At 42.6% G+C, this 14,146-nt stretch overlaps 1 protein-coding gene across 1 annotated transcript in view; it reads left to right on the top strand.

Annotated features, from left to right (window-relative positions):
* Window positions 1-2,784: 2,784 nt before the first annotated feature.
* A2ML1 (alpha-2-macroglobulin like 1) overlaps window positions 2,785-14,146 on the top strand; it is a 39,793-nt gene continuing 28,431 nt past the window's right edge. The window contains 7 exon segments of the mRNA XM_029955979.1: window positions 2,785-2,945; window positions 3,740-3,920; window positions 4,308-4,470; window positions 5,069-5,121; window positions 12,060-12,080; window positions 12,907-13,066; window positions 13,558-13,642. Of these exon segments, the coding sequence (XP_029811839.1) occupies window positions 2,911-2,945; window positions 3,740-3,920; window positions 4,308-4,470; window positions 5,069-5,121; window positions 12,060-12,080; window positions 12,907-13,066; window positions 13,558-13,642 (698 nt within the window). The 5' untranslated portion in view covers window positions 2,785-2,910.

The raw sequence follows: 14,146 nt of genomic DNA, 5'->3' as shown, positions 1-14,146 counted from the left end.
CTCTATCCATCCTGTGGCAGCTGTGGGTATTTACCTGTGCAGCAGGATGGGCAACAATATTCACTGCTTTTACTCAGAGGCTTAAGGTTTTTTAAAAGGACTCTGGGCAGCTGGGACTTTTCCTATGGAATGGATAATACTGTCCTCTCTGCCTATACTACTAAGGGAGGCTTTTTCAGTCTTATTCTGTATACAGTCTTTCTTGTGAGCACTTGGTAAAGGTCATGGAAAAGAACCTGTACGTAAGTATCAGCTCCCATTGTGGCACACAGAGAGTCCTTGTAATTATGCTAGTCCACACTAGACATTTAACAAATCATTAACATTTTAGCTGTGTTCTTACTTGCTTTTGTGATGTTCCAAATACCTCCCATGTACTGGCCTTGATGAGACATGTCAACACTCAGTCTCCTCCCCAGAGGAACTGTGCTTCCTTGGATTTCTGGCTACTTAATTGACCAGCAACCTTTGCTCAGCTCTTAGATTCAACTTTTTGGTTCAAGAAAAGTTGTGATTTTGCACTTCTTCTGGCTTTTTCTCACTATCAGGCAGGGGAAAATGCTCTTTTCAGGTTTATTTTTACATCCTAAGTGGAAATGGAACTTCCTACATATTGTTTTGTACTATATTCCCCTTTCCCTGCCCTGGCATTCAACTAGTGTTGCGAACAATTTTCCTGTCATGAAAATATTATTTTTTAAAGTTTATTTATTTATTTTGAGAGAAACAGAGAAAGTGCAGGTCAGGGAAGGGCAGAGAGATGGAGAGAGAGAGGATCCCAAGCAGACTTCACGCTGTCAGCCCAGAGCCCAGTGCAGGGCTGGAACCCACAAAACCATGAGATCACAACATGAGCCAAAATCAAGAGCTGGATGCTTAACCCACTGAGCCCCCCCAGTGAAAAGATTATTTTTACTGGCTATATATGGTTGTTTTATATTAATATAGCCATTTTTCAACCAAATTAAAGTTATTGGGCACTGTAATATACTTAACATTTGATGTTCCCAGCATCCTTACCCTGACGTACTTCTTACAGAAGCCGGCTCGTTTCTTTAGAGAACCTCCTCTGTCCAATTCCACGTGTCTCTTCGGGGTTGCCAATCACACTACTTCATCCTGTTGGCCTTTGGGTGGTAAGAAGGACCCAGGGCCTCCCTGTTGTAGTATGCTGGCTACAATGATTGATTGGGAGGTGAGCATGTGAGAAAAGGAGGAACAAAATCCTTCTTCAGGGGCGCCTTGGTGGCTCAGTCGGTTAAGCCTCCGGCTTCCGCTCAGGTCAGATCTCACGTTTGTGGGTTTGAGCCCCGTGTCAGGCTCTGTGCTAACAGCTAGCTCAGAGCCTGGAGCCTGCTTCCAGTTCTTTGTCTCCTTCTCTCTCTGCCCCTCCCCGTCTCATGCTCTGTCTCTCTCTGTATTAAAAATAAATAAAACATTAAAAAAAGTTTTTTTTTAATCCTTCTTCAGAAATTTCCCTAACAGGGGCGCCTGGGTGGCTCAGTCGGTTAAGCCTCCGACTTCAGCTCAGGTCAGATCTCACGCTCATGGGTTCGAGCCCTGCGTCAGGCTCTGTGCTGACAGCTAGCTCAGAGCCTGGAGCCTGCTTCCTGTTCTGTGTCTCCTTCTCTCTCTGCCCCTCCCCCTCTCATGCTCTGTCTCTCTCTGTATCAAAAATAAATAAAACATTTAAAAAAAAAAAAAAGAAATTTCCCTAACACAGATGAGAAAGTTCAGTCTCTTGGAATCATAGAGCTGGAAGGCTCCACCGCCCCATCTTCTTCATGGCTTGAAGGAAATCCTGTGTGCAGCAGGAATGAAAGATTGGGAGAAGTGAGTCCTGGCAGCATCAGTTCTCTGACTTCAGGCTGTAACGTTTTCAATTTCTCTAGTTCCTTCTGTTCTTCATGTCTGATCCACCCATTACCAAAAATTCTTTTTTTGTTTAAGTTGGTTTGATTTTGGTTGTTCAGTGCTCCAGAAAGTATCCCCACTGATTTATACTGTAGATAACATTCAAGTCTTGCCCTTATAGGGGTGCCTGGGTGGCTCAGTAGTTTAAATATCAGACTTTGGCTCAGGTCATGGTCTTGCAGTCTGTGAGTTCAAGCCCTATATTGAGCTCGGCACTGGTGATGCAGAGTGTGCTTCGGATTCTCTCTCTCTCTCTCTCTTTCTGCCCCTCCTCCACTTGTGCTTTCTGTCTCTCTCTCAAAATAAATAAATAAACTTAAAAAATTTTTTGTTAAAAATCTTGCCATTATAAAGAACCCTATGGGGGCGCGTGGGTGGCTCAGTTGGTTAAGTGTCCAGCTTCGGCTTAGGTCATGATCTCGTGGTTCGTGGGTTTGAGCCCCACATCGGACTCTGTGCTGACAGCTCAGAGCCTGGAGCCTGTCTTCGGATACTGTGTCTCCTTCTCTCTCTGACCCTCCACTGCTCATGCTGTCTCTTTTTCTCTCAAGAATAAAATTTAAAAAACCATAAAATAAATTAAAAAATAAAGAACACTGTGAAGAAACTTAGTGTAGCTACATCATTGACATACATGCACACTTTTTTTCTGCATTAAGAAACATTCCATACTAGGAGTTGCTGAGTCATAGAATATGAAAATCTGAAAGGCTTTTGATGTGTGTGAAAGTGCCTTCAGAAAGGTTGTCCATTTATACTTTCGTAAGAAGTATATATGTCCTTATTTCCATATAGTCACAGGAATACTGGGTAGTATTAATCTTTTAAATTCCCAAATAGATATACTCCTTTTCTATTGATACTGTTCCCATACCTGTGTCCCCAAATATGTCTTAATAGAATCAAAGAGAACAAAGATCAAACATGGATGGAAATTTGGAATGAAACCAGAATAAGAGGGAGGAGTCCACACTTTGTTCCAAGAGCATCACCACTATGAATACTCATCCCTGGGTTTTCCCCCAGAACAGGTATTATGAACTGGCTGAGCCAGTGTGAATATTTCAGGGAGAAATAAACTTAAGGAAGTGACAGAAGTCCTACCCTGGGTTACCACCTTAGCCTGGGGCTTCAGTATGTTATTGGCTGGAGCACTCATCTAAACTCCACACCCTGTGGGGTTAATATATATCATATAGCGGGGACCCAGATTTCTGGTTCCTGTTCTTGAGGAGTCGATCTCACCCACAAAGATGTGGGCTCAACTCCTTCTAGGAATATTGGCCCTGTCACCAGCCCCTGCAGAAAAATCTCTCCCGTAAGTGCTTAATGTCAGAGGTAATTTAGGGCAGGTGGTTTCTTTATCTGTTTTTCTCAAATGTACATACGTAAAGAGATAACGTTTGATTTATTTTCATTTCCTTCTCATTTGTTCCTTCTTTGGTTCCATTTCTCCTTTATGCAGAGAAAAAGGTTGAGGGACCAAAAGGGAACCTTAGGAAAGATAATGTTAAAAAAAAAAAAAAAGATAATGTTGAAACGTAGTAGACTCCTAATACCCTGTTCTCTGTAATAAAATTAATTTCCTTCTTGGTACTCTAGGCATAGGTTCTCAATGATGGTCTCCTAAATGTGGGAGGTTTAAGGCTATGCATGGAGTTATTTGTTACTCATCTGTTTCTCCATTATAGAAAATAAGATTCCTAAAGGTGAGGGCTCAGTCTGTTTGATTCACTGCTATATGCTGAGTTCTTAGGAGAGAGCTTAATTTTTCACTGTGTGAATATATCATTACTGCCCTGAAACCCTTATATTTCCTTAATAGGAACTACCTGGTGACCTTACCAGCCCAGCTTAACTTCCCCTCTACCCAGAAAGTTTGTCTGGATCTGAGTCCTGGGAACCATGTTATAAAATTCACTATTACTCTGGAGACCAAAGACAAGACCCAGAAGTTGCTAGAAACCTCTGGATTGAAGAGGCACTTCCATTGCACCTCCTTTCTGGTAAGCACAGATTCAACCCCGAATCTGCTGCCTTCCTTTCCTGTCCTCCTTTGTAGGCACTTGGTGTAACCGAACTGTAAGTGTGATTTCTGTTACCTTTCTTTGGCCACGGCCTTTAAACCTATCTATCTCCCTTAAACCTGAACTCAGCTCCTGGCCATAACTCATTCACAGTTTCCTGGACCCTGGATTTCTTCTTTTAGTTTTTGACCTTAACTTCTGAATATTGTTTCCCTTCTTTTTCCTGTCAAAGTATCTTATAGCCCTAACTTTGCTACCCCTGACCAACTCAGGTCTTTCCTTCCACCCTCCCACACTTGGGTTGAGACCAGTGGATTCCATTTCCCAACGTCCTGCTCCTCCACTCGGCTCCCCTCTCTTGTCCAGGTACCACCTCCTGCTGGTGGCACAGAGGAAGTGGCTACAATCTGGGTGTTGGGAACTGGAAATAATATCAATCTTGTGGAGAAGAAAAAGGTTCTAATTCAGAGGCAGGGGAATGGCATCTTTATACAAACTGACAAGCCCATCTACAACCCAGGGCACCAAGGTAAGAGGCACACATGTGGGATTAGACAAAAGACTGGGGAAACCACAGCACATATTTCGGAAAGAGGGGCTTTGTGGTTTGGTGGTAGACCTAAGGGACAAGGCAAGAAGGAGGAAGTTCTGGAGGGAGGAGGTGTTATAAGTGTTGAATACCTGCTGTGTTACAAGAGATAAGTGGGCAGACTTGCTAGTGTGTGAGTGTGAGTGTGTGTGTGTGTGTGTGTGTGTGTGTGTGTGTGTCTATACATTTTTCAGGAATGGAATTTGGCAGGTGTAACTTGGCTGCTGTGTCTTATGACAAGCTGCTTGTACATGAATAAGAAAGCATCAAAAACATCTGGCTTAGGCTCTGGCATTTGTACTTTGCGCCTTCTTACCTTGGAAGGGTGTCCCATTACCCTGTTTCCAAGGCAGGAGCTGTGAAGAGAAACCACTTGGGAGCTTTGATCTCTCGCTCAGATTAGGTTTTTTTGTTTTGTTAAGTAAAACCTGACTGGATTGTGCTGACTCAGAAGTGGGGGGTTGGGGGAGTAGAAAGAGTGGAAGAAGGATTCGGAAAGGGGGAAGTCCCTTTGCTAATGATGCCTGTTCTGTTCTAGTGCACTTCCGTATTGTCACCCTGAACAGCAGCTTTCTTCCCGTGAATGACAAGGTGAGAAGTTAGTTGGGAAGAGGGAAGGGGAGAGGAGTAGGGCAGACTGAGATAGAGTAGGGAAAAGGAGAAGAGATTCTTCCTAAGAGTGTGATGAGGTGAGGTCCACTGAGATGCAGAATGCTTGTGATAAACCTCAGGGTACAAGTTCAAACCCTGCTAGTCCCCATGAGCCTAAACACAGCCAGAGGTGTCCAGTTCTGAAGTTGATAGCTGAGAACATCAGGTAGGTTAATATTCCTGAGAGATGCTTATATCCTTTGCTGTTTTCAATGTTTTTTTAAATTTTATTTTTATTTTTTTAATTTTTTGAGAAATAGAGAGCCTGCAAGTGCAAGTGGGAGAGAAGGGTGGAGGAGGGAGAGAGAGAGAGAGAGAGAGAGGTAGAATTCCAAGAATCTCAGGCTCATGACTTGAGTAGAAATCAAGACTCCGATGTTCAATTGACTGAGCTACCCAGGAGCCACTCCACTGTCATTTTAAGAGTTTTTGCAGGGGTGCTGGGTGGCTCAGTGAGTTGAGTGTCTGACTTGATTTCGGCTTAGGTCATGATTCCATGGTTGCGGGGTGGGGCCCCACATGAGGCTCTGTGTTGACTGATGGTGAAGACTGCTTGGGATTCTCTCTCTCTATCTCTCTCTTTCTCTCCCCGCCTTGTTCGCATGTGCACATGCACAGCCTCTCTTCCTCTCTCAAATATTAATTAATTAATTAGTTAAAAATATTGAAAGGTTTTTGAAAACTTTAAGACTTTATCTCCGGGAATGATACCATGTGACTTTGCAGTTCAAAAATTAGAAATAATTCAGGAGGGGGCGGGTCGCCTGAGTGGTTCAGTTGGTTAAGTATCTGACTTCAGCTCAGGTCGGGATTTCATGGTTCATGGGTTTGAGCCCTGAGTCAGGCTCTGTGCTGACAGCTCAGAGCCTGGAGCCTGCTTGGGATTCAGTCTCCCTCTCTCTCTGCCCCTCCCTGCCCCCCAAATAAATAAACATTAAAAGAAGAAATAATTCAGGAGTAAGGAGTATGTCTAACAAAAATTAGAAATAAGAATATCTAACTCCACCATCTGGTTTTTTTTTTGTTTGTTTGTTTGTTTTTTTTTTTTTTACTACAAGGCAAGGTGATTTATAAAGTAGGCATTTCTCCTAAGGCTACATTACATACCAAAGGTAAAAAATGTGGTAACATTTGGCAATTACTTAAATGTTTCTTAAATAACTCAATCCTTGGAATCATAAGCTTTATGATAGGTTTGATTTCCATTTAGGGCTTGTGTCATTTTTATATTTCTGAAACACTTACCTCACCTCTCTGACATCCCTGTTGCCTTCTTTCCCTTTCAGTCACAGCCCATGATACACGCTGCGTCATGAAGCTTTTAAAGATAATCACAGGGCAGCATTATTGCTTTTCTATCTCCCTTTACCAGAACTGCTTTCCTTTCTTTAGAGCGAAGCTATGAACTTCTTGATCAGTAGCTTCCTCCACCATTACTTTCTTTCTCAATTTAGAATTCTTTTTAGTTTCTCCTTCCTATCACCTGTATCCTTTCTGTATCAATCTGGTTTAATATTGACTAGTTATTTCTTAACAGACTGTTAATTCCAGAAAGGAGAAGAAATGCTAGGGGAAAGTGTGACCACAGCCAAATACGATTTCAGACTCCACTGGTCCCTGAAGGTGGATCTCATTAACTACCCTTGTTACTTTATCCTTCCTCTGCTCAAATTAGACCCCGTTACTGAGAGTTGTTCTGATTTCCATAGTTCTCCTCTATTTCTATGGTAAAATTACTCCTCCCCCACACCATTTCTTTAGCCAGGCCCGTATGCCAAGTTCAAATTTGAAACTCTTATTTGAAACACTGAAATAAACTATAGGAAATTTACAAAGAAACTGAGGGACAAAAATTGTGAACTTACAGAGCACAATATTTTATCCTTAAGCAACTGAAATACTTGAGATGAACTGAGCCTATCTAGTGTGATTGCTACACCCATTTATCCAGAAACCTCAGCCTGCTTCCAGCTGGAAATGCTATCTTCCTGCTTGAACACTTGTTTTTTTCCAGAGCCTGCTTGTGGGTAATTGGTGTTGTTCTTGCCTCTTGACTCTCTGTGTGAGAAAAGCACTTTGTTATCTGAGAAGTGTTCTTCTTCTATAATTTTTAGCAATCCATAGTAATCACATTTTTGTCTCCTATTGTCTGTATAGCTCTGGTTTGTGAAAGTCTCAAGTCTCCCCTTTGACCCAGAAGGGGAACATAATGTGCTGCCCCAAAATGGGCCACTTTGGATGTGGAGTGTTTTGAACTGAGGGTAATCATGAGCCAAATACTCAAGAAAATTTTTTCTATGTCTCTCTTAACTGATTGAAAGAACTTAAATAGGAGGCCTAGCCCAATTACCAGATATAACTTTTTTATCTCAAGGATTTTTCTGGGAGCACCTCAGTGGCTCAGTTGGTTGAGCCTGTTGACTCTTGATTTTGATACAGGTCACGATCCCAGGGTTGTGGAATTGAGCCCCAAATTGGGCTCTGTGTTGAGCATGGAGCCGGCCTAAGATTCTCTCTGTCCCTCTGCCCCTCTCCCCCTGCTCCTGCTCTCTTTCTCTCTCTCTCTATCTCTCTTTCTCAAAAAAAAAAAAAAAATAAGGAAGAAGAAGATTTATCTCCATGGTAGGGCAAACAGTTGATTACCAACCATTTGCTCTTCTGCTCTTCCTGTGACTTGCCCCGTTTCCCTTTGAAACTCCAAGCTCCTATGCCATTACTTAGCTCAGGATGGTACATCAGCCTCAATTGCCTGACTGCCTTGGAGTCTCATTGCCTTTGTGGGGCTCCCAAGTGCTAGTGATCAAATAGTTTCCTCCTGTTAATCTGTCTTATGTCAATTTGATTATGAGACTAGCCAAAGAGACTAGAAGGGGAAATTTTTTCTGTCCCTCTTATCCTTGGTATCAAGGCGGATAGCTGTATTTAATGATGCTCTACCTCACTGGTTGACAGGACGTGGTGCTTGGCCCAAGAATCAAAGGCAAGCACCATCTTGACTTTATTCCCTTTTCCTTCCAAGTGAAATTCAGACCTTGTACCCTCTCCAAGACTCCCACATCTAAATACCAGCTTTCAATCCTATTTAGTTTTTAAGTGTATGTAATATTAATTGGAATGTCCTGAACTCAATGAGTATACAGTCTCTTATCAGAGTTTTAATTATGTTGACATTTATTTTTTATTTATTTAATGTTTATTTATTTTGAGAGAGTACAAACACATGAGCAGAGGAGTCACAGAGAGAGGGAGAGGGAATCCCAAGCAGGATCCACACCGTCAGTGTCCACACTGTCAGTGTAGAACCAGACTCAGGATTTGATCTCATGACTGTGAGATCATGACCTGAGCTGATATCGTGTCAGTCACTTAACTGACTGAACCACCTAGGCACCCCAGCATTTTAGACATTCTAAGTATACATTTCCTTGGCCATGATTCTGTATAATTTTAATGATTACAACTTGAAAAAATCAAAACACCTTATACAAACCACACCATAAAAAGATGATTTTCTCAGAGATCATCTGGAACAGTCATTTTGTTCTTAACTTTTTATTATTGAAATTTTCAAACAAAACATTCATAATGTTTAATTTTGCCATATTTATATTAATCTATCTTTCTTCTGAATCATTTAAAAGTAAGTTGCAGACATCTTAACATGTTTCTTCTTAAGTCTTTAGCATATATCCTTTGTTTGTTTGCTTCTTCTTCTTCTTATTTATTTATTTATTTTAGAAAGAGAGAGAATGCACAAATGGGGGAGAGGGAGAGAGAGAATCTCAGGCAGGCTCCCTGACTCTGGGCTTGGTCCTAGGATCCTGTGATCACAATCTGAGTGGAAATCAAGAGTCAGATGCTCAGCTGAGTGATCCTCCCAGGCACCCCTGCCTGTATCTTTTAAAAAGTATACCTCTGTGGCACTTGGCTGGCTCAGTCAGTAGAGATGCGACTCTTGATCTCGGGGTTGAGAGTTTGAGCCCCATGGTGGATGTACAAATTACTTAAGATCTTTAGGGGCGCCTGTGTGGCTCAGTTGGCTAAGTGTCCGACTCTTGATTTTGGCTTGGGTCATGATCTCACGGTTGGTGAGATTGAACCCCATGTCCAGCTCTGCACTGACAAGGCAGAGAGTATGCTTGTGATTCTCTCTCTCCCCCTCTCACTGCCTCTTGCCCCCGTGTGTGCGTGTGTATACTCTCTCTCTCAAAATAAATAAATAAACTTAAAAAAAAGATTTAAAAAAATCTTAAAGGAAAGAAAAAGTACATCTTAAATAATCATGATCTCATTATCAAACCTAAGAAAATTAATAATAATCATTTAATTAATATCATTTACTACCTGTCTTAAGTCAGTTTTTTTCAAATGGCTGAGATTTTCTTTTAAAACTAGAATATGATTAAATTCATGCATTACATTTGATTGTTATTTCTTTTAAATTTCTCGTAATTTGAAATAATCTTGGGGTACCTGGGTGGCTCAGTCGGTTGAGTGTCTGACTTCAGCTCAGGTCATAATCTCATGGTTCGTGGGTTCGAGCCCCACATCGGTTCTGTGCTTACAGCGAGCTCAGAGCCTGGAGCCTGCTTTGGATTCTGTGTCTCCCCCTCTCTCTGTCCCTCCCCTGCTCACTCTCTGTCTCTCAAAAAAAATAAATACATGTCAAAAAAAAATTTTAATAATCTTATATTCTCATTATTGCCTCATTTTTTTAGGGGAGAGAGAGAGAGAGAAGTAATCAGGCTAGCTGACTTGTAGAATGTCCCTATTCCAAAATATGACACTAACTTTTGAGGAGGGCTAGTTGTCTTATAGACTATTCACCATTCCTTTGAAAAACTGTTCATTTGTTTATTTTGAGAAACAGTGAGGGGGCAGAGAGAGAGAGAGAAAGAGAATCCCAAGCAGGCTCTGTGCTGTTAATGCAGAGCCCAACTTGGGACTCTGATCCCCATGAACCATGAGATCACAACCTGAGCTGAAACCAAGGGTCAGATGCTCAACCAACTGAGCTACCCAGGTGCCCCAATATTTGACATTCTTGATCTAATTATTTCTTTATCTGTAGTCTCACTTGTTCAACTATGTGCTGGAAGTAGTTCTGAGATCTTAATTAGATTTAAACTAAATGTTTTTGGGGCACCTGAGTGGCTCAGTCGGTTGAGCCTCCAACTTCGGCTCAGGTCAGATCTCAATTTTGTGGGTTCAAGCCCTGCTTCGGGCTCTGTGCTGACAGCTAGCTCAGAGCCTGGAGCCTGCTTCTGGTTCTGTGTCTCCTTCTCTCTCTGCCCCTCCCCCTCTCATGCTCTGTCTCTCTCTGTATCAAAAATAAATAAAACATTTAAAAAAATTAAAAAAATAAACTAAATGTTTTTGGCAAAAATATTTATTAGGAAATGTTGTGAACTTCCAATGTATCTCTTTAGAAGACATCTAATGTGAGGTTGTCCCATTTTTAGTGATGATAGTTTGGTTACTTATTTAAGGTGGTGATAGGCTAATTTCTCCTAATTAAAATAAATTTAATTTATTTTAATTAATTATTTATTTGTTTATTTTTTTTTATGTAAGCTTTATGCTCAACATGGGACTTCAATTCATGACCTCAGGATCAAGAGTCACATGTTGTACTGACTGAGCCAACCAGGCAGCCCTGTCATTTTTTTTAATTAGCAAGTAATTTTGGTGACACTTCGATACTTAGCCCAATAACCCATTTAACACAAACTTAGTGGTTTTAGCATCCATTTTCTTGAAGAAACTATGCATGGTCCTTTGATATAACTCTTTTAAACCAAACATTTTTTAGGGGTACCTGGGTGTGTCAGTTGGTTAAGTGGCTGACTTCAGCTCAGGTCATGATATCATGGATCTTGGGTTCGAGTTCCACATTGGGCTGTCTGCTGTCAGCACGGAGCCTTCTTCGGATCCTCTGCCTTCTTCTCTCTGTCCCTCCCCTACTCATGCTCTCTCTCTCTCTCTCCACCTCTCTCTCTCTCTCAAAATACATAAACATTAAACATTTTTTTTTGAACAAAATACTTTTTAGAAATTAAAGCTTACAATGCTGACAGTGGCATTCAGATAGCAGAGGGGAAGGCAAGGAGATAAACCAAAAAGAGGTTTAAACATTGGGGAGCCTCTAGATGTTAATACTTTCTTTCTTTCTTTTTAATGTTTATTTAATTTTGAGAGAGAGAGAGAAAGTGTGAGTGAGCATGAGCAGGGGATGGGCAGGGAGAGAGAGGGAGACACAGAATCCAAAGCAGGCTCCAGGCTCTGGGCTGTTAGCATAGAACCTGATAAGGGGTTCAGACTCTCGAACTGTGAAATGATGACCTGAGTGGAAGTCTGCACTTAACTGACTGAGCCATCCAGCCTCCCCGAATACTTTCTTTTAAGGCACGTCATGGTAGAGCTCAGTCCCAGAGCACTAAGGGATGCTGAAGTGCCATAAGCTTCATTTCTTCAAAGTTTCTGGAGACTGGCAATCCCTTTGAGGAAATCTGTTCTATCTCCTCCCCCAGCCAATAAGCTTTTGCTCCATTGTTACCCTTATGGGGGCACAAAAGAGCCATTTAGAAAGGAAGAGGCAGGCAACAGAGAAAGACAAAGGACCTAGTGGATTTTTAAGAGAGGGCACAAGTGAGAGAGGGTGGAGAGAGAATCCCATGAGGGGCAGAGAGAGGGAGAAGGAAGCAGGGCTGACCCGAAGAAGTGGGGCTCGAACTCACCAACCATGAGATCATGACCTGAGCATTAACCAGATGGTTAACCAACAGAGCCACACAGGTGCCCCCTTAGAACTTTTTGCTTTCAGCTGAGCCTTATTGCTTAGCCTACTTTAACCCACGTTATCTGGTTTTCCTTTTCAGTACTCCATGGTGGAACTGCAGGTAGGTAGAAGTTGCCTTTTCTTTTCTGCCAGCTGCGGAAAAGGGGAAGTGATTTCAGTGCTAAACCCTGAGGCCAGAAACCGCTCTGAGAAGTTGGCTGGGTGCCCAAGACAGTGCCCCAGGCCAAGCACCCATAATTCCCCCCAGGCCGTGTCTGCTCTCTGGCCTGTGTGCTCCCACCCTCTCAGGCTTGAACCTCTGCAGATAAGGACCCCACTCTGCGGCGACCAGCCTTCCCACTCTGATTCCCGTGACTTCTCTGTGCCATGTCCATTCAACCAGGCTCGGTTCTGTACTCCTCTTATTCTAATGGCCGTTCTTGTAGACACTCAGCAGTTGGATATGATGTGAGTACCTGTGAGTACCTGGCACTGTGGGCAGTGCCAAGACGGAAAGGGACTAGAAAGACGAACACCCCACGGCACCCACTCCATTGTTCTGTTAACTTTCGTCCAGTATCACATAATACATTCCCTCAGCATTGCCCCCAAGAGGCACTGAGAATAAACAGCTCTCTGTAAAGGACATCTTAAAGCCCACTTTCTGAAACTGGCAACAACACCTTAGACGCTGTCTGGTTATTTGAATCCACAAGGAGGCTTTTCTTCCCCAGTGGGATCTGGCCCTGTAGGCAAATGTATTTCATTTAGCAATAAGGAAAATTATAAATGAAACAGGGAGCTGTTCTTCCTGGACACAGACCGCTGAGGCCATGAATCCCAGCAAATGGGCTTCTTTACCTGTGCTTTGTGTCTTTACCTGCTTTTTGTAGTATAGAGTGAGACACAGGCAGGTGCATCGTGAAGTTTCTTTTTAAGGAACACAGGATCCAAACAGCAACAGGATTGCACAGTGGCCGGAAGTGGTGCCTGAGCGAGGCATTGCAGACCTGTTCTTCCAGCTGGCACAAGAGGCAGCGCTGGGGACCTATACAGTGGCAGTGGCTGGTGGCAAGACCTTTGGCACCTTCAGTGTGGAAGAATATGGTAGGTGGGAGAATTAACAGCTCAAAGTGTTGGACATAATCTTGTCCCCAAATCAGCAAAGATCCAGTAAAATATAGTCCGGGGAGGACTTCTTTATTTGTTTTTAAAATTTTTTTAATGTTTTTATTTATTATTGAGAGAGCATGAGCATGGGAAGGGCAGAGGGAGGGGGAGACACAGAATATGAAGCAGGCTCCAGGCTCTGAGCTGTTAGCACAGAGTCCAACGCTGGGCTCAAACTCACAGATTGTGAGATCATGACCTGAGCCGAAGCCAGATGCTTAACTGGCTGAGCTCCCCAGGCGCCCCTCTTTATTCATTTTTGAATCCATGCTAAACCAGCTAATAACTTTGAGAGCGTTTTGCCTTACCAATCTCCTCCTTTAACTTACTTAATGTAATTATCACTGTTTTTATAGCCCTCTGTCTACTATTTGTATGGTCAAATCCTTTCTCTGTTCCTTTCCTATTTTTGTTTCCACTCTCTCCAGTGCTGCCTAAGTTTAAGGTGGATGTGGTGGAGCCCAAGAAGTTACCAACAGTGGAGGAATCCTTTTTAGTGAAAATTTGCTGTAGGTGAGAATAAAGCTCTGGATCTGGTGGAGATTCAGGCGATATTGAGAAGACTGACAAGGGGGAGTGCTTATGGAGGCAGTGGTTAAAACTCAAGATATTTTATGTGGTCCAGAGTCATGACTTCTCCAAGAACACATTTCCTTTGTTTTGTTTGTTTTTTGTTTTTGTTTTTTTAGAGAGAGAGGGTGAGAGAGCACTCAAACAGGGGAGAGGTGCTGGAGGGAGGAGAGAGAGAGAGAGAGAGAGAGAGAGAGAGAGAGAGAGAGAGAGAATCCTAAGCAGGGTCCACAGTCTATACTCAGCACCGAGTCTGACATGGGGCTCAATTCCATGACCGTGGGATCATGACCTGAGCTGAAATCAAGAGTTGGACACTCAACCGAGCTACCCAGGTGCCCTTACATTTAAAAAAAAAAAATGCTTATTTATTTATTTATTTACTTACTTACTTTTGAGAGAGAAAGTGTGTCTGAGCAGGGGAGGGACGGGGGGGGGGGGGGGGGC

The sequence above is a fragment of the Suricata suricatta genome, chromosome 10 (assembly GCF_006229205.1).
Source record: "Suricata suricatta isolate VVHF042 chromosome 10, meerkat_22Aug2017_6uvM2_HiC, whole genome shotgun sequence".
Lineage (NCBI taxonomy): Eukaryota > Metazoa > Chordata > Mammalia > Carnivora > Herpestidae > Suricata > Suricata suricatta.
The sequence above is the reverse complement of the archived record's forward strand: the minus strand, read 5'-3'. Positions and strand labels throughout refer to the sequence as shown.